The sequence below is a fragment of the Rhinatrema bivittatum genome, chromosome 1, assembly GCF_901001135.1.
Source record: "Rhinatrema bivittatum chromosome 1, aRhiBiv1.1, whole genome shotgun sequence".
NCBI classification, from domain to species: Eukaryota; Metazoa; Chordata; class Amphibia; order Gymnophiona; family Rhinatrematidae; genus Rhinatrema; species Rhinatrema bivittatum.
In genome coordinates this window covers 225,392,587-225,419,157 of record NC_042615.1, presented here as the reverse complement: position 1 = coordinate 225,419,157, position 26,571 = coordinate 225,392,587, and the positions used below count along the sequence as shown (strand labels likewise).

At 47.0% G+C, this 26,571-nt stretch overlaps 1 protein-coding gene across 1 annotated transcript in view; it reads left to right on the top strand.

Moving 5' to 3' along the window:
• CFAP99 (cilia and flagella associated protein 99) overlaps positions 1-26,571 on the top strand; it is a 270,815-nt gene that overhangs the window by 140,839 nt on the left and 103,405 nt on the right. The window contains exon 7 of the mRNA XM_029592263.1: positions 245-325. Coding sequence (XP_029448123.1) covers positions 245-325 — 81 coding nt within the window. The remainder of the gene's footprint in view (positions 1-244; positions 326-26,571) is intronic.

Sequence of the window (26,571 nt, the reverse complement as noted above, 5' to 3'; positions counted from 1 at the left end):
AACACGAAGGCGTTGTGACAATGAGTAGTCCACTTTTTTTTTTTATATACAACAAAATTAAGAATATTTTAAAAAAATACCGTCTTTCCAGTCAAATCATAGGGTAGAAAATATATTTGCTTTCTTTTGAGAAGCAGATATGGGTTTTATGGATAGAGTTCAGTTTCCACAATTTTCATTATTTAATATTGCCAATCTCTGATACATTGTTTTACAAATATCATTGTTGTTTTTTTTAATTCAGCTTCCTCAGAGTACCTATATTGAACCAAAGGAAAAACAGGAGCTAGAAGCAATGAAGCAAAAGAATCGCCAGAAAGCAGAGGTAGGTTTTCCAGTTTAAAGATGACACTGACATTTTTTTCATTGTCTCTCTTAAAACAGCTTTTTGTTTAATTAACTGAAGTTTAAGGTAGAGCATACTACCTCAGTTTGCAGTGTAAATGTGATGTCAGTAATATATTCAAACAGCCAATATAGTAATGCACTTCCACAATTACTATTCCATCGGGAGCCAGTGCAACTTTCATAGGACTTCTTATCTTCATGACCACGGTGCTTTGCTTATGGTTTAGCAGTTTGGTTTATTGTAGTATAAAATAATTCAATACTAATTAATTAGCAATTAGCATCTGTATCACTTACACATGCAGTGCTGTGGCAGGACTATCCATCTCCAGTATTCCTAATATCTGACATTATTAATCTATCTGTAGGGGCTGTCTAAAGCAACCAATTAAAATAACAGCTGTAAACATTATTTTTCCATTTTCTGTGATGAATTTTGTCAGCAGGAGGGAGGGGGCTGTACATTTTTAAACAGAATTTGGACCAGTAAGTCAAAATCAATGTATTGTTCAACAACTTTTATCTTGGGTTACCAAAATTGGTACTGTATAGTTTTTTCCACTGTCATAAATTAGAAAACGCTTGCTCTTCGTGCCACTTTTCTAAGCCTATCATGACATAAAATATTGTGACGGTAACTTTTAAACAGGTGCACATGTGCACGCGTTTGCTGGCTCGCGTCCAGAGACTCAACCGTTTTATAACACGTACGCATATATGCGCACGTGTTCTAAAATAGCCTGGATGCAATTTTAAAGGGACACGCACAAGTGCGCCCAAATGCCTCTTCTACCACATAAGTGGGAGAATTTTATAAAGGACGCCTGCCAAGGCTGTTTGCCATTTTCCCAGTTCATTCCCAGTTCAGGGATAGGACTTGCAAACCCCCTTAATTTAATAGCCTCCTTTTCCACCCGTTAACTCTGACTAGCCTAGATATTTTTTTTAATACTTACATGCCATCCATTAACATTAGTAAAGATATGTGACAGGGGACCCTGGAGTGCTCCTGTGTGCATAAGTATTTACGTGCACATCTCTTGGCCTTCCCTGACATGCCCACGCCCTGCCCAGACTCCATCCACTTTCTGCCCCCTTTTTCCTTGTGCACACAGTGGCCGATAACGTGTCCAAAGGCGGCCTTTAACATCCGCTTAGCCCATGCTGGCCCAACTTGCGCGCGCATATCCCAGTTTTTGCGCACGCTGGGCTTTTAAAATTCGCCTGTGTGGTTTCCTAAAGAAATGCTGTAGCTTGCCTCTTCCATAAATGCCAGCAGGGATAGCAGTCACCTTTGCCCATATCTGTCAAATAAGCTTTTAGAAATATTTCACTGGTAGAGAGCCCTGGTGGCCACTCTATATTTCTGTGTGTAATAGCTCCGCAGTAGAGTGAGCTCATCAATGAAATCCTATAGGGCCAGATATATTAAAGCGCTGTCTCCCATTTTATGCCTGGGAAAAATCCTTTAATAGATAAAAGTCACACATATTTGGAGATATGTTGGCTATAAGTGAGTTTTTAAAACATTTGCTTTTTACAAAAAAAAACATGGAAATATGTAATAGAGGTTCAAGTATTTTTTTTTTTTTTTTCCAAAATGGATACAAGTACCTTTACTGCTATACAGCTTGTCCATCTCTAAAACAAAGAATGTTATATGCTATGAAAATCTTGGGACATTTGATTGATGAACAATTTGACAAAATGGAAGAAGAGAGTAAGATTTACAGTGTAAAGACTGAATAGATGAAAGACAAGGTGCATGCATTAAAAAATCTGGTCCACCCGAAGTCGAACATATCACAGTTGAAGCTAACATCTATAAATGCTTCCTCAGTAAAAGAAATGGGAGTTCTCCATAAGAAAGCAGAGATTTACAAAAGCAGAATAAAAATAAAGAAATTTCCATGTCCCAGGAAATGGCTACCTTTGTTATGTAAGTAGGCAGAGAGAAATATAGCCAGTGCCAGGATTTCAGAAAATTAAAAAGGTTATTATATTAATCCCTAATTCAAATTAACTTTTCCAGTTCAAAAAAATCTTGATATTTAATTAGAAGTTTAAATGTTTCATGTACTTTTAATCCACGGTACAAGAGCTTGTTTAAAGCAATAGCCGAACGGCACAGCTGAGTGCTGCCCCACACTGGGCATCTATTTGTTATAACCTGTATATAATCAGACAGAGATCTGGCATCGAAATAGGTGGAGCCAACCAGAAATGTCAAGTGTGTATCGGTCAAGACTGGAACGAAGAACCCAAAAGTAAACATTGCTCTATAACTTGAAGGAAGATAAAATGTTCGAGGTAAAAACATTGTTCTGCAGGATATTCTGTAGTGCATCATTTCACATCATAATAGGTAGCTTTTCCATGAGCATGCCAACAGTAGATAAGAACATAGGATGAAGTCATCATTCTTATATGTATAGCATGCTGGTGCTAAAAACGCTGGCAGTAGGCACAAATTACCTAGTGTGGTGCTGGCATGAATAATTTAGGCGCCAATAGAATGTATCCTCTGGCACTAAATTAATGATGGTCAGTTTAATTTAAATGCTGATGCTAAACCGAGGGATAGTGTGGGGGTTGTTTTACAGACAAATACAAAATAGATGTCAGGGTCTGGAGGATGAAAACAGAATGTTGTTGGCTGCTGTGTAAATTTACTTTTAAAAATAAATAAATCAATGTTAACCTAAATAAATAGATATCCTATGGTATCGATTTCATATTTGAAAAGTATACTGTTGTCAGGGAACCCCCATGGGCAACTACTATAGAAGAGATCCTCAAGGCTCACTGCTGGTATATGCCTGCCTCAAAGAGTCAAGGATCCAGACAAGGAACTGAAGAAGGTTAGTTTCTTCTTCACTGTACCTTTAAGGTGAAGAGTCCAAGGCAAAAACAAGGCAAGTATGGTCAAGAATCACAGATTCCATGAAGAATCACAGTGGCCAAGAAACAAGGCCTAGAATTACCTGGCAAACAAGGTCTGGTGCAGGGCTCTAGGAACTCAGTAGACGGGAAGCTCAGCAAAGCAACTCTGGAATGAGAAATCACTACCCATCAATGAACCAGCTGAAGCAGGGAATGCAGCCCAAGGTGGGGAATGGAAATACCTTGACCAATAAGGGCTGGACCCCGCTGGGCCAATCAGAATACAGGCGAGCACTATGGATATGCAGACAGTAACTGGATGGAATAGTAATCCCCAAGAGCATGAATAACCCTTTCTGGAAACATGGCATCTCAAAACCCATGGGGCACCAGTTCAAGGCTGGCCTGTGCCTGACAGTCATTTAATAAAAGGCAGACAAAACAAACAATAAACTTATTTTAACCTGGACGTTTCACTGGTTTGATTACTTAAGACCTTCTTGTTGTTGGCAAAGAAGAAAGTAGAATTTGTTCTCTGCATAGCCAACTTCATGTTATCTGTGTACTGTAATTTCAAATAAACACACACCAGCTGTGTGTATACCATACAAATAATGGGGGCAATATTAAATAGATTTTATGCATGTAAATGTGTTTATCCACCTAAAAAAAAAGGTCCTTTGAAAATGGTCCCTCACCCCCCTATCCCACCCCTCACCATGGCAGATAAAAGTACATGCCCTATTTCACCATTAGGCCAGGGCGGAGTGAACACACATGCAGAGATTTCATTTTCCACATGGACTTTGCACTTGCACTTGCCCCTCACCCTGCACAAAGTACATAGGGTACAAAAGTACCCACAGCACAAGCGTGGGATGAATTTTTAAAGGGAAACTATGCAGGCAGGGGGTTTCCCTTTGAAAATGAGCTTGCTGGCCCACCAGTAAAAAATGCAAAGACCCATGGGCCTGCAAGCTCAGCGGAGAGATTGAAACCTACCCTTCTTATGAGTTTACCATAGATGTATGTGATGCCCTTGGAGCGGCCTAAGACAGGAGAAGGTCGGAGAACAGACCAGGCTGGAGTCTGTTCTGCTTTTCAACAGTTTAATTACAAAAAGTTCAGCAACACAGAATCAAAATGGCTGCTTACCTCAGCAGATTGACAATACAAGAACAGTTTTTCCAAAAGAGCATAGCACTCCATTACAGCTTCCTTCTTCTCACTGGGGCCTATCTAACTCTCTCAGGGCCTCACCTTTGTATCCCTTACCTCAGGGAAACGCCCCCACCCGAGGATCCCTTTCCTGTCTGTCTTAAGGTGGACCGGACCAGATAGCTGGAGCCGGTCCGTTAAGGCAGTCTGAGGCTCTCTGTCATATACTCTATCACAATGTAATATATTACTTTAATTTTTTGCTTCATGGGGTGTTTTTTTTACTTCTTTTTTTTAACTTGGACATTCTCTCCAAATGGTCCATAGGCTGCTTTAACGTTGATTCCATGGTCAATATAGAATAAATATTTAAAATGAAGCAATAAATGTGAGTATAAGTAGGTTTTATCATGAGGTTTTATTTAATCTATGTTGAATATTTCTTAAAGCAGGTTAGAGTAATGGGCTGAGAAGCATGAAAATTAGTTTTGAAATCCTATGCCCTCCACTGACATTCCTTGTGACCTTGATCAAGTCACTTTACTTCCCATTGCTTCTGGTAGACACTTAAAGGTGAATTTTAAAACCCTGGCGCATGCTCAGACCGGGAGATACCTGCACAAGTTGGGCCGCCGTACGCTGATCAGATTTTAAAAGTTGCCCGCATTTGCGCGCATGTGCTGCTGTGCCAGTGTTTACCAACCTTTTTCAGCCCAAGGCACACCAGACCCCCGTCCTGCTCCTCGTCCTTCCCCCTCCACAGAACACAAACCTCATTGGCCCCAGCCCATTATTAATAATGAAACCAAAAATGTTCTCTATTTGTTTACTTTATATTTATTAAATTTGCTTAAACTGTGGCCCTTTTCAATATCTACCCCAATATTCTAGATGAGGATTCACCAGTGATCTGTATAAAGGCATTATCACTTTTTTTTCTGCCCTATTATACCTCTCCCTATGCACCTTAGCATTCTTCTGGCTCTAGCCACCACTATCTTCAGATCATCAGACACGATCACCCAGCGGTCTCTCTCTGGATTGGTGCACATAGGCTTCTCATTTCTCATCATATACTGCACTCTCAGATTTCTGAACCCCCAATATCACTCAAAGATATTGAACAGAACTCGCCCCAGGACTGATCCCTGATGCAGGGCCGATTTAAGGCTATAGCAGTCAATGCAATTAAACAGGGCCCTACCTTTCCTAGGGACCCCTAGCAGGCTGATTGGGAGTGGTGATGAGATACAGCTCCTAATGTTGCTTCTGCCCACATCACTGTTTGCTGATACTTCTGCCCAGGGGGGATCTGCAGATGAACCCTAGGCCCCAGCCCAAGCCAGGGCCTTGCATAGGGCCTAGATCAAGGTTGTGATGACCTACCATGGCCTAGGCCTATGCAAGGCTAAGGCTAAGGCTTTGGCCTGGACCTAAGCGTCAGCGTCTTGTGTAGGCCTAGGCTGCAGTAGGTCGATGCAGCCTCAGCCTAGGCTCTACGCAAGGCCCAGACTTGAAGGCTGGGTCCTGATACCTGGGCTTCAACCTAGGCCAGGGCCCAGACCGAGGCCATGTCCCAATGCCTGGGCCTCAGCCTAAGGCAGAGCCTGGACCCAGGCCATACATCAAAATGGTATCTTCCAGCACCACAACTCTATCAGATAGCATCAGTTAGTGAAGAAGAGCCGAGAAAAGACGACACTGAAGAAGAACTCTGAAGCCTGAGCTCTGGGCTGGACCTGACCCTGGGCCAAGGCCCTGGTGTCAGGACCTAGCTTACAGGCCTGGCCTCGGTGTAGGGATGGTGTCTGGGACAAGACTCAAGTGTTGGGACCCGGCCTCTGTGTTGGGCCTGGGTCCAGGACTGGCCTAGGCCGAGGTCCATGCATTAGGACCCAGCCTGGGCCTGGGTTTAGGCCCAGGTTTTAGCATTGGGACCTGGTTCCAGGCCAAGGCCTCAGCATTGGGACTTAGCCAGGATGCAGTGTCAGATTTGATGAGTATTGGGGGATGTTGTTGGGAAATTTCACAGGCCTGGGCCTCTGCTCGGGTCTCGGCTTAGGCCCAGGTATTGAGCCAGGGCCTAGGACGAGGCACCGGAGTCATGCTCGGGCATAAGCTGGGACCCCTGCTCCCTAGGTGAGATCCCAGCTTTGGGCCTAGGCCTGCCCGGCACATTTTTGTTTTAATATAATTTGATAACAAAACGAGGTTCCGATGATTTTTCGTCAGAATTTGTTCCATTTTGAAAATGATCCAAAACAAAATAGGAAATTTTGTCTCATTTCCTATTTCGTTTCTCCCGAAAGTCCAACTCTAGTAACTGTCACACTTCCCATAGGTACTTTTGCCAACAGTCCTTCTTCATACTCTTCTTCAGTGAATACTGAACAAAAGTATTTGTTTAGCATTTCTGCTTTTTCCTTGTTCCCGTCCACACATTGTTCCTTTTCTCCTCTTATTCTAACAACCTTTGACCTTCATTTTTTCACTGACATACCTGAAAAACAGATACGAGGGTAAGTCAGTAAGTAAGTCACAAACATACATGGGATTAATATTCATGAAATTTATTTAAATGCAAAAGATGACTTATTTACTGTGAAATATACAGAATATAGTCACAAACAGTTTTTCTGGAAAAACTAACTACTTTTCAACGTAATCGCCGCGAACATTTATACATTTGTCCCAGCGTTTGAAAAGTCCGTCAAAACCTTCTGCGTAAAAGTCTTTTGGCTGGCATCGTAACCAGCGCTTCACCTCTTGTTCCACTTCTTCATCGCTGGTGAAATGTTTACCACCGAGATGGCTTTTCAGTTTGCCAAACAAGTGAAAATCGCTGGGTGCCAAATCCGGACTGTATGGTGGATGTTCAAGAACTTCCCAGTGCATGTTCGCAATTGTCTGACGAGTCTCATTCGAAGTGTGTGGTCTGGCATTATCGTGAAGAATCAGCACTCCTCTTTTTTCCAGATCTGGGCGTTTTCTACGAATAGCTCCTTTAAGCTTTAATAGAGTAGCACAGTAGGAAGCCGAATTAACAGATTCACCACGCTTCTGAAAACTGGTTAAGAGTATCCCATGTCGGTCCCAAAACACAGTCAACATCACCTTTCCTGCAGAAGTCACAAGCTTGAACTTTCTCGGTGTCGGTGATAGTGGATGCTTCCACTGCATGGAATCGTGTTTTGCTTCTGGTTGATAGTGGTGCACCCACGACTCATCACCAGTAACAATACGTGCCATCATTGATTCACCTTCATTTGCATAACGGCAGAGATTTTCCAAACAGACACCCATCCGGTTGTTCTTATTGTCTTCGGTCAGCTGTTTGGGAACCCATCTTGCACAGACTTTGCGAAAGTTCAATGCATCGTGCACTAAGGAATATGCTAATCCGTGAGAACACCCAGTTTCTTTGGCAACTTCGTCAATTGTTACCCTCTGGATAGCGCGAACCATCTCTTCAACCTGCTTCACAGTTGCCTCTGTCGCAATCTCTACAGGTCGACCAGGTCTGGTTTCGTCGTTCACGTTGGCACGTCCTTGTGTGAATTTATCGGTCCAGTTATAAATTGCTTTACGCGAGAGACATTTCTCTCCATATACTGGATACATTTCTTTATGAATGTCTTTTACCACTAAGCCCTTAGCCCATAAAAATCGGACAACAGCACGTTGTTCTTCGACCGTACAATCTGTCAACATGGCAGCCATTTTCCTTGTGTACACAGCCCCTGCGCATGCACAGTTTAAATATCTATTTATGTACATTTATTTATTTATTTTATTTATTTATTTAATGCTTTTTATATACCGGCATTCGTAGGACACATCATGTCGGTTTACATGTAACTGTGAAAGGAAATTACAATGAACGGTGATAGCAAGTTAAATAGATAACATATGAAAGTACATTTTTAAAAGATGAACAACGAGCAAAGAAAATTTGGTTGTACATTTTGGATATTTAGCTTATTAAAATTGAATAAACTTAAGTAAACTTGTGAACTTAAATACAATATTAGGTAGATATAAGAAATGATATTATATACAATTGATGGCTTTTATTTTTTTATTTTATTTTTTATTTTTTTATTTTTTATTACTTTTATTTATGTTCCTTACATTAAGACTTTTTGCACTTACTATAGCTCCTTTCAGATTGTCTGTTTTTCCAGTTCACTAACGTGCTCCCATCCTGCTTGTGCCTCCTTAATATACTTTCACATTTTACCTATGTTAGTATTTTTGAAATCCAGGACTTTGAGCTTTGTGACACTTTGGCCATTATATCAAACTATACAGTCCAATAATCACTATTACTCAGTTGGGTACCTGTCTGAAAATTAGAAATATTTTTCCATTTATGAGTTCCAGGTCCAGTATCACCCCTTCCCTTTTGGATTTCATTCCTATTTGCATATATCAGAAAGATATTGATCAGAACTAGTTCTAGGACAGATCCTTGAGGCACTACACTAATTACCTTTCTTTCCTTAGAATGAATTCTATTTAGTACTGCCCCCCTGCTGTCTATTATGCAATCATTTTCTAATCTAGTCCTCTACCTTGGCGTCTACCCCTAGGCTGCTGAGTTTATGCAAGATAGTATCAAAAGCTTTGCTGAAATCCAAATAAACCATGTCACTGCATGACCTAATCTAATTCTCTAGATACCTAATCAAATAAATTGATCTGGTTTATATGACATGACCTTCCCCTGCTGAAACCAGACTGCTTTGGATTCTGCAATCTGCTCGATTCCATATACTTCACTGTCTTTCCTTCAATAGAATCTCCGTTAATTTTCGCACCATCAAAGTAGACTAACCAGTCTACGGTTTCCAACCTCCTCTCTGTTACCCTACTCCAGTCCTATGAGACTACTCCCATCTCCAAAGATCTATTCAACTGATTCTTTAGCAAACCCACCAAAACCTCTCAGAGCAAGCTTAGTATCCTAGGATATATCTCATCTGGCCCCATAGCTTTGTCCACTTTCACTTTTGTTGTTCTGCACAAACCCTTCCGAAAACAGTGTGGCATCTGCATTACCAACATATGTTCCACTGCCAATAATTGGTGGTCATTCTCCAGTCCCTTCTTCACTAAATACTGAACAAAATATTTGTTTAGCATTTCTGTTTTTAACTCATCACCCTCCACACAGTCCTCCTTTTCACCTCTCATTCTTAAATCTCATCTCTGCACTTCCTCCTTTCACTGACATATCAAAAAAATAAAAGTCTTGTCACCTCATGTTAGCTGTCTTTTCTTCCACTATCACCTTCTTTGCCCTGCCTGCCTTCTCTACATTTCTCAGTTTTACCCTTTGGAAAACCAGACCAGTCTTTTCTTCCTTTTACTTTTATTTACTTTCTTAACATGAAGTTTCATTGCCTTCACTATAGCTCCTTTTAGTTTAGCCCACTGTTGTTTCACAAAGAACTTCCTTCCCTGCCAGCCCCTATTTAACCTATTCCCCATTTTAACAAAGTCTGTATTCCTGAAGTCCAGGACTTTGACTTTTGAATGACTCCTCTCTGTTTTGGCTCTTATATTATTGGATCAGTGGAGTTCAGGCGACCAGCTGCCTGGACATTAGAAACACTTTCATGTTCCTGGATTGGTTCTTTTGTGTCATGGGTAAATGTACTCATCTAGTATCACTAGGAAGTGATGCTTACCCACTCCACAGTGGACAATTTTCACCCTGGAAAATCCAGCTAGATAACTCCTTAGTTATTCGGCTTGATCAGTGTTTCGCAACCAGTGCACTGTGGCACTCTGGTGTATGTCAGACCTGATCAGGTGGCCATGGAAGAGTCATCACTGCCTGGTGGTCAGATCCAGACCAGCAACTGAGCTCTGCTCTCAACACCTCACAGCAACAAGATACACCAGTCTTGGCTCTTAAATATGTACGATCTACTTTCTGAGAACATATAATCATGCATGCCTCTTCCACCTACCTACAGCATGAGCCTTGGAGTATGGTAATTAATGGGCAGCATTCAGGCCCTGCTTTGTGCTGCATTCAGAGTGCATACAGCACTTCCTCATCTTCTCCCTCCTGAGATTCGTCCTTTGAGACCTTCTAGCCTCTCCTCCCCAGGCTGAGTGAGACAGGGAGAGCATGCATTGAGCACTGGATGTGACTCATTCAGAGTGTGAGAGCAACAGTTTTGTGTTCGGTGGCTCACGGGCTCCTCCTGCAAGCCGCTGCTCTTATATCCCTCATAGGGCTTTCCCGGGGGCACTCTGATTCTGACCTTGTTCTTTGGTGCAGTGGCAGACCGCACCGCGGCATGACTGCATGTGCCTCCATTCACAGCAGGAGACCACTGACTCTGGCCCTGACTCCCCTGGCCAGCAGCAGGAAAACTAGAGAGGAGCCCATCGAAGATGTCAGGAGCCCTGCACTATTTAAGTCTACCTGGGATGCCACCTCAGTACCTCAGCATAGGTCAACTCCACTTGGAGAAGTGCTTTGCCTCCGCTTTCCTGGTTCCTGGTTCCTGTTTTCTGTTGTGTGTCATTCCTGTGCTCTTGTGTCCTGTTCCTGGTTCCTTGGCAGTCTTGTTTGTCTCCTGAGTTCTTATCTTCGTGGTCAGTCTTTTCTTTGTCTGTGTTCAGCATCTAGTTTTCCTCCTGTGGTCCCTCATCCTCCTTTCTCCTCTTTGTTCCTCATCGCTTTGGATTGACTTCTGGCTTTGACCTTGGACTGGACTTCTAGTTTGACTTCAGATTGGACCTCGATGCTGCTTGACCTCCACCTGCCTCTTACCAAAGCCTGAACCTGAACCTGACCCTGCTTGATTGCTGCCTGTCCTGACCGCTGCTTGTCCTGATTCCACTTCCTTCTCCATGCTGGCCTGCCACAACTTCATCGTGACGGATCTTCACCTCCACAGAGGCTCACACCTAACACCAGCCAGCCCAACACCCGAGGGCTCAACCTAAGGGGAATGTGGGCTGGTATTGGCAAAGCTCCAGTTGGGTCTCTACTTCAGCCAACTCCACCTGATGAAGATGGGAATTTGTAGTCCTCCTCCATGCGGGTTGTGCCAACTCCCCCTTGGCCTAAGGGTCCACATCTACAACAGATTGCTGAGGCCATGCACCCGGTGGACATATTGGGTCTCCAAGCCATTCCCAGCCTGACACAGAAAATCCAGCAGTAGCAGCAGCAGCAGCAGCTTCTTGAGCTCCTAGGTGGCTCCATGGAATGACTCAGCACTCACCTGGATGCTACGGCAGCCTCAGCTGCCTCTTTGCCTTCTGCAGCCACCACAGCACTTCCAGCCGTACCATGATTTGCCTTGCAGTTCCATCCAGGTTCGCTGGAGATCCCATGATTCACCTAGGAGTTCCACCCCAGTATGCTGGAGATCCAAAACAGTGCCAATGGCTCTTTAACCAATGCTTAAGGCACTTCTCCCTCCAACCGGCACTGTTTCCCAACGATTCTGACAAGACCACCTTCATGATCTCTATGTTGGATGGGAAGGCCTTGGCCTGGGCCTCTCCTTTGTGGGAGTATGGGGATCCCCTTCTTCAAGATTTGCAACAATTTGTCAAGGCCTTCAAGCTCATCTTTGATGAATCTGACTAGATGGCCATGGTGGTTCAGACCTTCTTCACCTTCGTCAGGGCAATTGGCCCTTAACAGACTATGCAATTGTGTTCTGGACCTTGGCCCCGGATCTGAACTGGGGAGAGGACAGCCTCCATAGCTTTTTTATGGAGGGGCTGTCATCCCGGGTTAAGGATGAGCTAACCACTCATGAGCTTCCTGAATCCCTAGACGGCCTGATCGATTTGGCCTTTCTCTCCCACTCCAATGGCAGCACCAACCTAAGCACGACTGGAAGAACCAATGCAATTCGGCCAGGGACGCCTCATCCCTGAAGAAAGGCTTTGCCAATGCCAGCTGGGACTCTGCTTCTACTGTACTGGTACCAGGCACCAGCTTACACGCTGCCCACTGAAGCTGGGAAACTAACAAGCCTAGGACCTAGTGGGGAGGTGATCCTAGGCTTCACGACTCCAGCTCCTCAATTGACTCTCCTGGTGATTATTTCCATGAATAGCCAAGAATTTCCTACCCAGGCATTGGTTGACTCTGGGGGAACTTCATAATGAAAGCCTTTGTTGACCACTTACAGCTGCCCATAGTTGCCAGAAAGACAGCCCTTGTCATCTCCTCCATTCATGGGGACCTGCTTCCTTGTCAGATTACCCTTGCCACAGCGCCCTTTCACATACGCACCAGCTTGCTACATGTGGAAAGCATAGTCTCTCATATTATTAACATTTTGTTAGGCTTACCATAGCTACAACTCCACTCTCTGCAATTCAACTGGACCTCATTATAGCTGACCACCTGTTGTCCCCATTGCCGCAACTCATGTCTGCAAAGTGTGGAACCACCACCTTGCTTGCCCTTGGTGACCACCCTGGTGGGGCTGTCCCCACAGTATAGACTATACCAATGATTTCTCTAAAAGGAAAGCTAAGACACTGCCCTCTCATACAACTGTGCCATCAATCTGCTACCCAATATCGAATCGCCTTATGGGAGAGTGTATCTGTTATCCCTACTGGAAACTAAAGCGATGTTGAAGTACATCAAAGAAAACCACGACCAGGGTTTCATCTGGGGTATGTCCTTAGCTGGGGCTGGATTCTTCTTTGTCTATAAGATGGATGGCTCTCTATGCCCCTGTATCTGCTTCAGAGGGTTGAATGCCATAACTAAGAAAGACCGGTACCCTTTACTACTCACTGTGAGTTGTTTGACCATCTCCAGGGATCACGAGTTTTTATGAAGCTGGACGTCTGCAGGGCCTACAATCTAATTTGGATCAACAACGGAGATGAATGAAAGATAGCATTCAATACTCGAGACAGGCACTATGAGTACCTAGAAATACACTTTAGGTTATGTAATGCCCCTGCTGTATTTCAAAAGATGATGCATGAAATCTTCAGAGATCTCCTCTACATTTGTGTCATCACATACCTCGATGATATTAAGGATCTCAACTCCCACTGCTAGCATGTTTGCTTAGTCCTTCAGAGACTACGAGATAAAAAACTGTATGCAAAGTTGGAGAAATGCCATTTTAAGAAAGAGTCTTCCTTTCCTAGGATACATCATATCTAGCAAGGGCTTCCATATGGATCCAGATAAGTTCAAGTGCATCCAAGACTAGCCACAACTCTCCGGTCTCCACGCCTTGCAGAGATAAGAACATAAGAAATTGCCATACTGGGTCAGACCAAGGGTCTATCAAGCCCAGCATCCTGTTTACAACAGTGGCTAATCCAGACTACAAATACCTGGGAAGTAACCAAACACTAAGTAGATCCCATGCTACTGATGCTAGTAATAGCAGTGGCTATTTTCTAAGTCAACTTGATTAACAGCAGTTAATGGACTTCTCCTCCAAAAACTTATCCGAAACTTTTTTAAACCCAGCTACAGTAATTGTACTAACAATATCCTCTGGCAACAAATTCAAGAGCTTAATTGTGCATTGAGTTAAAAATGAATTTTCTCCGATTAGTTTTAAATGTGCTACTTGCTAACTTCATGGAGTGCCCCCCCCCTAGTCCTTCTATTGTCCGAAATTATAAATAACCAATTCACATTTACCTGTTCTAGACCTCGCATGATTTTAAAAACCTCTATCATATCCCCCCTCAGCCATCTCTTCTCCAAGTTGATTAGCCCTAACCTCTTTAGCCTTTCCTTATAGGGGAGCTGTTCCATCCCCTTTATCATTTTGGTCACCCTTCTCTGTACCTTCTCCAGTGCAACTATATCTTTTTTGAGATGCAGCGACCAGAATTGTACACAGTACTCAAGGTGTGGTCTCATCATGGAATGGTAGAGGCATTATGACATTTTCCATTTTATTCACCATTTCCTTCCTAATAATTCCTAACATTCTGTTTGCTTTTTTGCCTGCCGCAGCACACTAAGCTGGCAATTCCAATGCATTATTCACTATGATGCCTAGATCTTTTTCCTGGGTGGTAGCTCCTAATATGGAACCTAACATCATGTGACTACAGCATGGGTTATTTTTCCCCATATGCATCACCTTGCACTTGTCCACATTAAATTTCATCTGCCATTTGGATACCCAATCTTCCAGTCTCGCAAGGTCCTCCTGCAATTTATCACAATCCACTTGTGATTTAACTACTCTGAATAATTTTGTATCATCTGCAAATGTGATTACCTCACTCATCGTATTCCTTTTCCAATTATTACTGAAATTTCATTCCTAACTACTCCTGGATTGCGGCTCCACTCACAGCACTCACCCAAAAGGGAGCCAACACCAAAGCCTGGCCATCAGAGGTGGTCACTGCTTTCCAAGAATTGAAGGATGCATTCCTTCAAAAGCCTTGCCTCCATCACCCTGATCCTATGTGTCCCTTTATCCTCAAAGTCGACACCTCATCGCTGTGGGTAGGAGCTGTAATAAGTCGACACTCTGACACTCTGATATGGGAGTCCTTCATCCATACTCTTTCTTTTCGTGAAAATTCTCCTCCGCAGAACTCAACTATGGGATTGGAGACAGAGAACTGTTGGCCATCAAGCTTGTACTTGAGAAATGGCGCCATTGGCTCAAAGGTGCTCAACATTGCACTAACATCTATACCAATCACAAACATTTAGAACATCTTCATCAGGCCCAACAGTTGACCACCCACCAGGCCTGCTGGTCTCTGTTTTTTGCATGCTTTGATTTCGAGCTGAGGTACCGGCCAGCCGTCAAGAGCGGACGCTCTCTCCTGGTCTTTTCTGGCAGAGGCCATCCCGGAACCTCCCAGGCATATTATTGTTCCCACCCGGATCCTCCTAGCCTCCACCATGATCATCCCTCCAGGGAAGACAGTTGTACCATGCAAACTCTGAAAAAAGTATTAAAATGGTCCCATGACTCCCGTGTTGCAGGTCACCCTGGAAGAGCTCGGACTCTTGTGATGCTCCAGCAGTACTACTGGTGGCCCCAAAAGTTTAGAGATGTCTGGGTCTCTGTGGACTTCTGTCCCACCTGCGCACAACAGAAACGTCTGGCGGGACAACCCAGGGGGCTGTTACAGCTATTGCCAGCCCCCAGGGAACCCTGGACCCACTTGTCCATTGACTTTGCGGTGGACCTCCCTCTCTCGAACAACTGCACAAACATTTGGGTCGTAAATGGCCGATTTCATTCCGCTCTCCGGACTTCCCACAGCCTCGGAGTTGGCCCGCCTATTCATGTAACACATCTTTCATTTGCACGGTCTGCCCAAGCACATTATCTCCGATCATGGGGCCCAGTTCACGGCCACATACTGGCCATGCAAAAAGTTTAACATCTCCCTGGACTACATGACAGCATACCACTCCCAAGCAAATTACCAGTTGGAACCGACCAACCGCATCCTAAAAAGCTTTCTCAGAGCTTATACCAATGATCGTCAAGATGACTGGGCCTATCTCCTCCCATGGGCAGAGTTTTCCCACAGCTTCCATATCAGCACGGCCAGGGGGTCTGAAACCTTTCAGGTCATATATGAGAAACAACTGCTACCTATATTGCCTATGCTGTTGACCATTCCTTCGCCTGCAGCCCAACTGACAGCTCAGGAGCTCCAAGAACTCTGGATCCAGAGAAAGGAAATACTTCAGAAAGTGGCTGAGAGGGCCAGAAAAATTATTCAGAATAATTAAATCACAAGCGGATTGTGATACATTACAGGAGGACCTTACAAGACTGGAAGATTGGGCATCCAAATGGCAGATGAAATTTAATGTGGATAAGTGCAAGGTGATGCATATAGAGAAAAATGACCCATGCTGTAGTTACACGATGTTTGGTTCCATATTAGGAGCTACTGCTCAGGAAAGAGATCTAGGCATCATAGTGGATAATACTTTGAAATCGTCAGCTCAGTGTGCTGTGGCAGTCAAAAAAGCAAACAGAATGTTAGGAATTATTAGGAAGGGAATGGTGAATAAAATGGAGGATGTCGTAATGCCTCTGTATCACTCCATGGTGAGACCACACCTTGAATACTGTGTACAATTCTGGTCGCCGCATCTCAAAAAAGATATAGTTGCGATGGAGAAGGTACAGAGAAGAGCAACAAAAATGATAAAGGGGATAGAATAGCTCCCCTATGAGGAAAGGCTGAAGAGGTTAGTGTTATGCTCAGGCTTGTGAACCCTTGGGCCGACGGGAGGATGGTATACCTTTGGAGAAGATCCGTAGGTTCTCCCGTCGGGAGGCGAGGCAGGAACAGAAGATGTGACCAGCTGACCCTCAGCACTGTAGACAGAGACGACTGTGGAGGCGAACGAAGAGTCATGACGTCGAGGAATGGAAGTGTGTCTTCACCGTTGGAAGTCCACAGTCCCCCCAGGAGGAGCCCGTAGGGACCCGGACCGCTGGGACTTAGGTGGACTTTTGAGAGGTCAAGGAAACGGATGTTCGGTGCAAGGGCTGACTGGAGCTTCACCCCTGGAAGCCTGCGGTCCCCCCGGGAGGAGCCCGTAGGGACCCAGGCCGCTGGGACTTAGGCGGGCCCTTGGAGACGATGGTCAGGAAGAAGTCCAAGGTCGAGTGCCAGAGGGTCATCGCTTACCAGTCCGAGGTCACACACCGAGGGATCACCGCTTGCCAGTCCGAAGTCACACACCAGAGAATCACCGTTTGCCAATCCGAAGTCAGGAACCAGGAACACCAAGACGAAACAGGAACAAGGAATCAAGACACTGGAACTCACCGAAGCAAGCAGACCTGACCAACGTAGAATGTTGCCAAGTCAAGGAATGAGCAGAGGAAGCATCCTTATATACTTCCTCTACCCTGGATCATTGGGAGCAGGTAAGTATCATTAAATGGATCAGGTCCCTTTAAATCAGGCCAGGGGGCGCGGTCTCGCGCCTAAAGATGGCGATGGCCATCTTGGATTTCCTCCGCGGAGGAAAGCCAGCAGAAGGCCGCGAGGGAGGAGGAGGGACGGCTCCCCACCCGGCGGCCAGACCGCGGACCGGCCCCGGACTGACGGGCACCGGCCCAGGGAAACAGATTAAGAGTTGCCGCGGCGGGTCGTCGCCGCGGTGGAGGTAGGGGGCCGCGCCCGTGGCTGTCCACGGGCGTGGGACACAACAGTTAGGGCTGTTCAGCTTGGAGAAAGGACGCCTGAGGGGGGATATGATAGAGGTCTTTAAGATCATGAGAGGTCTTGAACAAGTAGATGTGAATCAGTTATTTACACTTTCGGATAATAGGAGGACTAGTGGGCATTCCATGAAGTTAACAAGTAGCACATTTAAGATTAATCGGAGAAAATTCTTTTTCACTCAATGCACAATTAAGCTCTGGAATTTGTTGCCAGAGGATGTGGTTAGTGCAGTTAGTCTAGCTGGGTTCAAAAAAGGTTTGGATAAGTTCTTGGAGAAGAAGTCCATTAACAATTATTAATCAAGTTTACTTAGGGAATAGCCACTGCTATTAATTGTATCAGTAGCATGGGATCGTCTTGGTATTTGGGTATTTGCCAGGTTCTTGTGGCCTGGTTTGGCCTCTGTTGGAAACAGGATGCTGGGCTTGATGGACCCTTGGTCTAACCCAGCATGGCAATTTCTTATGTTCTTATGCTCCTATGCTCTTAACTATGGATGCCTACCATAGGCCAGCACCACAGTTTAAGCCTAGGGACAAGATCTGGCTCAGCACCCATCAGATTCGAGTCCGGATTCCTTCAATGTAGCTTGATCCCTGGTACATAGGGCCCTTCCTGGTCATCCACCAATTGGGTCCAGCTTCCCTAGGAATCCACAATGTATTCCATGTTTCACTTCTCAAACTTTTAATTCTGTCTTGGCCTTCCAGGAGACTATTGGAGCCTCAGGAAGTTTCCTCTGAGGATAATGTTACCTAGCAAGTAAAAGAAATCCTGAACATCAGGTGGAGGGGTAAGAAATGGGAATACCTGATCTCCTGGGAAGGATACGGCCCAGAAAAGAATACCTGGGAGCCTGCCTCCAATATTTTGGACAAGAATCTCCTGACAGAATTCCATGCAATGCACCCCAAGAAAGCTATACCCTCAAGAGGGGTTTAGGGGAGGGGTACTGTTGCATTCAGGGGTTCGTGAGCCACCACTCTTACCTCCCTTGTAGGGCTCCCCCAGGGGCACTCCATCTCAGATCTTTGGTGCAGTGGCAGCTTGCACCATGGCGTGACTGCATGTCCCTCCATTCATGGCAGGACACCACTGACTCTGACCCTAACTCCCCTAGTAACTCCACACCGAATTTAAAGGGCCAGTAGCAGGAAAACCAAATAGTTGCCCATCGATGATGTTAGGAGCCCTGCACTATTTAAGTCTGCCTGGGAAGCTTCCGTGCCTCAGTAATAAGTCGATCCCACTTGGAGAAGTGCGTTGCCTCCACGTTCCTGGTTCCTATTTTCTGCTGTATGTCGTTCCTGTGCTCCTGTGTCCTTTTCCTGATTCCTTGGCAGTCTGGTTTGTCTCCTGAGTTCTTGTCTTCATGGTCAGTCTTTCCTTCATCTGTCTTCATCGTCTCGTCTTGCTCCTGTGGTCCCTCATCCTCTCTCCTCCTCTTCATTCCTCATCTCTTCAGATTGACTTCTGGCTTTGACCTCCAACTGGATTTCTGGCATTGACTTGAATTGGATTTCTGGCTAGACCTTGGATTGGATCTCAATGCTGCTTGACCTCTGCCTACCTCTGACCACAGCCTGAACCTTACCTTGCTTGAATGCTGCCTGATCTGACCACTGCTTATCCTGACTCCACGTCCTTCTCTGTGCTGGCCTGCAACAACTTCATCGTGATGGATCTTCACCTCCACAGAGGCCCGCAACTAAGATCAGCCAGCCCAGGCACCCGAGGGCTCAACATAAGGGAAATGTGGGCTGGTGTTGGCGAGCTCCAGTTGGGCCTCTGCATCAGCCTGCTCTGCCTGCCGATGGTGGGGCCCTGCAAGGCTCTTCCCTATGGGTTGCGCCAGCTCTCCCTCAGCATAAGAGTCCACATCCACAACTGAGCTGGCTGCCTGCATCATACTGACTTCTCCCTTCTCTTGCACTTGTTTATAGAGGGAAATGACCCGTTGTGATGAGTTCATGTGAGTCTCCATCCCCTCTCTTCCTTTGTTTTCAAATCTAGCAGAGATACTGGTAAGGCTTTTAGTGCTTTCCTAGCTCTCATTTTGACCATATGAGGTCTTTCCATGCCTGCATTGCCTTCCCCATGGAGTGTGCTGTGGTACACAACATTTGTATTAATGTAGATAATGCCTTGGGCTTGAAAAGGATGGGGAAACACTGAGCTTGATGTCTTTAAAAATTGTCCTCTGAATGGCAGATGCGGGGGAGGGGGGGAGATCCAAGATGGTGCTTACTAAGGTGGTAGCATGAGCTGTGTCCTTCTTTGCCTTTTGATTTTCCTCTTTACCTGATGCCACATACCGGACGAAAATGGAGGGCCAAGGAGAGGATTGGCCTCACACCCCTCTTTGATGCTCCTGTATTCAGTCCGGTGGACGACCACGACCTCAGGGGTAATTTGTCAGGTGAGCGGTCCATGGAGAGAGAGGCCAGGGAAATTGTGCGAGCTTCTCCTCCAGGCACGACTGTTTCGCTGTCCCCGCTTGCAATGACGCTGTCCGCGAACCAAGCTGCTTCTAGGGACCCAAATATTCTGACGGAAGGGGCTAGTACCGAAGCTGCTGGAGCTTGAGACCCGAGGCAAGGCCAGTGGCTTTTGGAGAGGCAGCAGCTTCAATAACATTTGCAGGCGAAGAATCAGCTGATAGGCCAATCGATCTACCAATAGAGGTTTCAATTCTATCTCAAAGAGAGGAAACACCTTCACCGACTGTGGATTTTCCTAAACTTTGTTTTGAACTGGTAAGACCTAATTTGGTAACCTTGGACCGTATATGGGAAGCTAGAGCCTCTAGGAGCTTCGGTTACAGCCCAATTGAAATTACGTCTGGAGAAAGAGCAGGATTCTGAGAAGAGGTTATCCTTCTTAGAAATTTCAAATGTCTCTATCATTAATGTTGCGGTCCCGGTCGCTAGGCTAGCGACCGGGTCCTTACCTTTCTGCTGCCTCTCCCGGTCTCGCCGCGTTCCGTTGCTCCTGGGGCCTGCAGGGCCGCATGGCAGCGTCTCTCTCCACGTGGAGACGCTGCCGAGGGACGACTCAGACTCCTCCCACTGCCAGGCAACGCGCGCGCGCGAGCAGGGGGCTCTTAAAGGTCCAGCACCCGGAAGTGCTGAACCGCCCCGTTCTTGACGTCAGACGCTGGCCGGCTATTTAAACCAGCGTCTGACTTCCTTGCTTTGCCTTTGCAACGAGGTCACTCTACGGTGTGCTTAGTTGCTTCCCAGCGTTGCTTTCAGCCTTGGTTCCTGCTTGTTCCAGCCGTGCCTTGCTTCCAGCTCCGGTTCCAGCTTGTTCCAGCCGTGCCTTGCTTCCAGCCCTGGTTCCTGCTTGTTCCAGCCGTGCCTTGCTTCCAGCTCTGGTTCCAGCTTGTCCCAGCCGTGCCTTGCTTCCAGGTCAGGTTCTGTTTGGTCCTGCTGTGCCTTGGCTCCAGCTCTGGGCTCTACTTGCTGTCTACATATCCTGACTCCAGCTCCGGTTCCTGATTCTCCTTGTCTTCAGCCAGCCACGAACCTTGGTCTTCTTCACGATTCTCCTTTGTCTTCAGCCAGCCACGAACCTTGGTCTTCTTCACGATTCTCCTTTGTCTTCAGCCAGCCACGAACCTTGGTCTTCTTCACGATTCTCCTTTGTCTTCAGCCAGCCTCGAACCTTGGTCTTCTTCACGATTCTCCTTTGTCTTCAGCCAGCCACAGACCTTGGACTCATTCACGATTCTCCTAAGTCCCAGCGACTCGGACCCCTACGGGCTCCTCCTGGGGGGGTCTTGGGTTTCCAGAGTGAAGACGCCATCAGTCCGCTCCAGCTGAGTGCCGCCTCCCGGCTTATTAACTCCTGTGGACGCTGTCCACCTCAGCCGGCCCAAGGTTCCACTATTGACTTTACTCATAACATAACAGTTTGCAAAGGCCATGGACTCGGCGGACTCCGCTCCTATGCAGGCCATCCCTGGCATGGCCCAAAGAATCCAGCAGCAACAGCAATGTCTGGAGGTCTTGGCTGCTACGGTGGATCGCCTAGCCAGTCGCTTGGACGCCAATCCTCCTCCGGTGGCACAACCCCCGCCTCCACCGGCGGTTCTAGCTCCCGCGCAGACTCAGCTTCCAGCGCCTACTCGATACTCCGGGGATGCCAGATCGTGCAGGGCATTTTTGAATCAGTGTTTCATCCGCTTCACTTTGCTACCAGGGCAGTTCCCGTCTGATGCCGTCAAGGTAGCATATATTTTGTCTCTGCTCGATGGGAGAGCTATGCTATGGGCCTCTCCCATGTGGGAGAAACAGGACGCCATGCTGCACAATTTACAGGATTTCGTGACTCACTTCAAACAGACTTTTGACGAGCCAGCTCGTGCTACCACCGCTACCACTGAAATTCTACAGCTACAACAAGGATCCCGTTCTCTGGCGGAGTACGCTATTGAATTTCGTACTCTGGCGATGGAACTCGGCTGGCAGGATGACTGTTTGCGGGGTATTTTCTTGGAAGGCCTTGCAGGCCGTATCAAGGACGAGCTGATGGCTCGCGACCTGCCCTTCACTCTGAACGGGGTGATAGACTTGGCCGGGAGGATTGACCGGCGATTGCAGCAACGAGCTAAGGAGGGTCGAGTTCCTCGTCGGCCTGTCTCTTTGGCACCCTCCTTCTCCAGGTCTCTGACTTTATCTCACAAGACATCATCAGCCTCCCACAGCCCCTCTGAGGAACCTATGCAGCTTGGTCGGGCGCCCCTAACCGAGGAGGAGAAGACACGTCGCCGCACTCAAGGCCTGTGCTTATACTGCGGCACTAAGGGTCATTTCCTGGGTCAGTGTCCTGCGAGACCGGGAAAAGCTCAAGTCTAGGGAGAGATGAGGAGGTTCCCCTAGGCTATGTTAATGCTACTCCTCAATGTACAGTTCCTATAACGTTGGAGTATCCAGGTGGCTCCTTTCAGACTCTAGCTTTCATTGATTCCGGAGCCGGAGGGAACTTTATCTGGAGAGAACTGGTACACCAATTAGGACTACCTACTAAGCGCCGGATACCTCCATTACGGGTTACCTCTATCCAGGGAACCCCTCTACCTGGATCCATTTCTGAAACTACGATGCCTCTCACTTTACGGACGGGAGTGCTTCACACTGAGACAATCTCCTTTTTGCTACTTGATAAATCGGTGCACCCTGTGGTCCTGGGACTCCCTTGGTTGCAACAACATGCTCCGGTGATCCATTGGGACTCTCTCCAAATTGCGCAATGGAGTCCTTCCTGTTTCCAGAATTGCCTGGATCCCGTTCCTAGACCGGAGATATTACTCTCTCACTCTGCCCTGGACCTTCCTTTGCCGTACCAGAATTACGCTGACGTGTTCTCCAAACAAAAGGCTGAACTGCTTCCATGCCATCGGCCCTTCGACTGTGCCATTGATTTACTACCTGGTTCCACTCCTCCGCGGGGTAGGGTATACCCTCTTTCTCTGCCAGAAACCCATGCAATGTCAGACTACATTACGGAGAATCTTGCCAAAGGGTTCATTCGTCCTTCGCACTCCCCTGCAGGAGCAGGATTCTTTTTTGTGTCCAAAAAGATGGCTCCCTCCGGCCGTGCATAGACTATCGAGGTCTGAACTCCATCACTAAGAAAGATCGCTATCCCTTGCCTCTGATCCCAGAACTGCTCGATAGACTTCAGGGGGCCAAGATCTTTACAAAATTGGATTTACGTGGAGCATACAATTTGGTTCGTATTCGTCCCGGTGACGAGTGGAAGACAGCGTTCAACACGCGAGATGGACATTACGAATACTTAGTAATGCCTTTCGGCTTATGTAATGCCCCGGCTGTCTTCCAGAATCTGATGAATGAGGTACTCCGGGAGATGCTTCATTCCTTCGTCATAGTGTACCTTGATGACGTCCTGATCTATTCCCAAGATCTTTCTTCCCATCGCCAACACGTCAAACAAGTCTTACAGGCTCTAAGGGACAATCATCTATACGCTAAATTTGAAAAATGTCAGTTTGAGCGCGAGTTGCTTCCGTTCTTGGGATATATTGTTTCCTCGTCCGGTTTCCAGATGGACCCAGAGAAGGTGGCGGCCATTGTCAATTGGCCTCGCCCGTCTGGCCTGAAGGCGCTACAGCGATTCCTTGGATTCGCCAATTTTTACAGGCATTTTATACCACATTACTCCCAGAAGGTAGCTCCTCTCACGGCGCTTACTCGCAAAGGGGTTAACGCTCACGATTGGTCCACTACCGCCTCGGCTGCCTTTGAAGACTTAAAACAAGCATTCCTAGCCGCTTCCTGCCTACGACACCCAGATCCACAACGACCCTTCATCTTGGAGGTCGATGCCTCGAATCTGGCTGTTGGAGCGGTGCTCAGTCAACACGATACTTCGGGCAAATTGATGCCATGTTCTTACTTCTCTAAAAAGTTTTCGCCTGCTGAATGTAACTATGGCATCGGAGACAAGGAACTCCTAGCCATTAAGTTAGCCTTCGAGGAGTGGAGGCAATGGCTGGAGGGGGCTAATCATCCGGTGACAGTGTACACTGACCACAAAAATTTATTGTACTTGGCCCGAGCTCAACGACTAAACTCGCGGCAAGCAAGATGGTCACTCTTCTTCAGTCGTTTCAATTTCATCCTCAAGTTTCGACCAGCGGAGAAGAACGTTCGAGCCGATGCTCTATCTCGTACCTGTCAGCCGGAGGAAGAGGACGACTCTCCTCGAACCATCCTGGATCCTGCCTGTGTTCAACTAACTACTACTTCCATTTGTTCCTCAAGTAAGACTACGGTTCCTAAAAGGCTTCGGAGGGAAGTCCTGTCTTGGGGCCACGACTCCTTGACCGGGGGGCACGCTGGTAGACTAAGAACTTTGGATCTTATAAATCATTTCTATTGGTGGCCAGGTCTTCGACGTGATGTTTCCCTTTACGTGAGTTCTTGCCCCACTTGCGCTCTGCAGAAACCGCTTAATGGCCCCCTGAGAGGGTTACTACAACCGTTACCTATACCCACGGAACCCTGGACACATATTGCCACTGACTTTATGGTGGAACTCCCGCCTTTGCAAGGCAAGACTGTGGTATGGGTCACGGTGGACCGCTTCTCTAAAATGGCTCACTTTGTGCCTTTACCCAAATTACCTTCCGCCACTGAACTGGCTTCTCTGTTCACACACCATGTATTCCGTATTCATGGTCTGCCTCAGGACATTGTTTCAGACAGAGGTCCTCAATTCACAGCCAGGTATTGGAAAGCCTTATGCAAAAAATTTAAGATCCAGTTGAGTTTCTCTTCCGCTTTTCACCCGCAAAGTAATGGGCAAACTGAACGCATGAATCGTTCTTTAAAGTTGTTCCTACGAGCGTTCATTAACCACAAACAAGATAATTGGGTGGAGCTTTTGCCTTGGGCTGAATTCGCCTATAATAATCAGATACATACGGCGACGGGGAAATCCCCTTTTCAAATTGTGTACGGTAAACAGCTCAAACCACCGTTACCTCTACCTGTACCAACCTCCTCACCCGCTGCTCAATTGTCCGCAGACCAATTGAGTAAATTGTGGTCCTCAACTCAACACCGTCTTCAGAAGGTCGCACGCACTGCTAAACGCTACTATGATCGACACCGAAAACCTGCATTCACCTTCCTCCCAGGCGATCGAGTGTGGCTTAGTACAAAGAACATTCATTTGAGGCAACCTTCCAAGAAACTCTCTCCCAAGTTCTGTGGTCCCTTCCGCGTAGCAGAAAGAGTAGGGTTGGTCTCTTACCGTCTACGACTCCCAACCACTTTACGCATTCATGATGTCTTTCACGTCTCTCTCTTAAAACCAGTAATTCTTTCCAGATTCCACCCCAGGCCTCTGGACGACGCTTCTACCACCACGGATGGGGATCCTACGTTTCAGGTACGAGAGGTCCTGGATGCTCGTTTCGCCAACAGACGTTGGGAGTATTTGCTGGCCTGGGAAGGTTGTGGAGACGAAGACAATACGTGGGAGCCTGCCCGCAACATCTTGGACAAGACTCTCCTACAGCAATATCATCTGGACCATCCTGACAGGCCTAGTCCTCTGAAGAGGGGGCGTAAAAGGGGGGGTACTGTTGCGGTCCCGGTCGCTAGGCTAGCGACCGGGTCCTTACCTTTCTGCTGCCTCTCCCGGTCTCGCCGCGTTCCGTTGCTCCTGGGGCCTGCAGGGCCGCATGGCAGCGTCTCTCTCCACGTGGAGACGCTGCCGAGGGACGACTCAGACTCCTCCCACTGCCAGGCAACGCGCGCGCGCGCGAGCAGGGGGCTCTTAAAGGTCCAGCACCCGGAAGTGCTGAACCGCCCCGTTCCTGACGTCAGACGCTGGCCGGCTATTTAAACCAGCGTCTGACTTCCTTGCTTTGCCTTTGCAACGAGGTCACTCTACGGTGTGCTTAGTTGCTTCCCAGCGTTGCTTTCAGCCTTGGTTCCTGCTTGTTCCAGCCGTGCCTTGCTTCCAGCCCTGGTTCCTGCTTGTTCCAGCCGTGCCTTGCTTCCAGCTCCGGTTCCAGCTTGTTCCAGCCGTGCCTTGCTTCCAGCCCTGGTTCCTGCTTGTTCCAGCCGTGCCTTGCTTCCAGCTCTGGTTCCAGCTTGTCCCAGCCGTGCCTTGCTTCCAGGTCAGGTTCTGTTTGGTCCTGCTGTGCCTTGGCTCCAGCTCTGGGCTCTACTTGCTGTCTACATATCCTGACTCCAGCTCCGGTTCCTGATTCTCCTTGTCTTCAGCCAGCCACGAACCTTGGTCTTCTTCACGATTCTCCTTTGTCTTCAGCCAGCCACGAACCTTGGTCTTCTTCACGATTCTCCTTTGTCTTCAGCCAGCCTCGAACCTTGGTCTTCTTCACGATTCTCCTTTGTCTTCAGCCAGCCACAGACCTTGGACTCATTCACGATTCTCCTAAGTCCCAGCGACTCGGACCCCTACGGGCTCCTCCTGGGG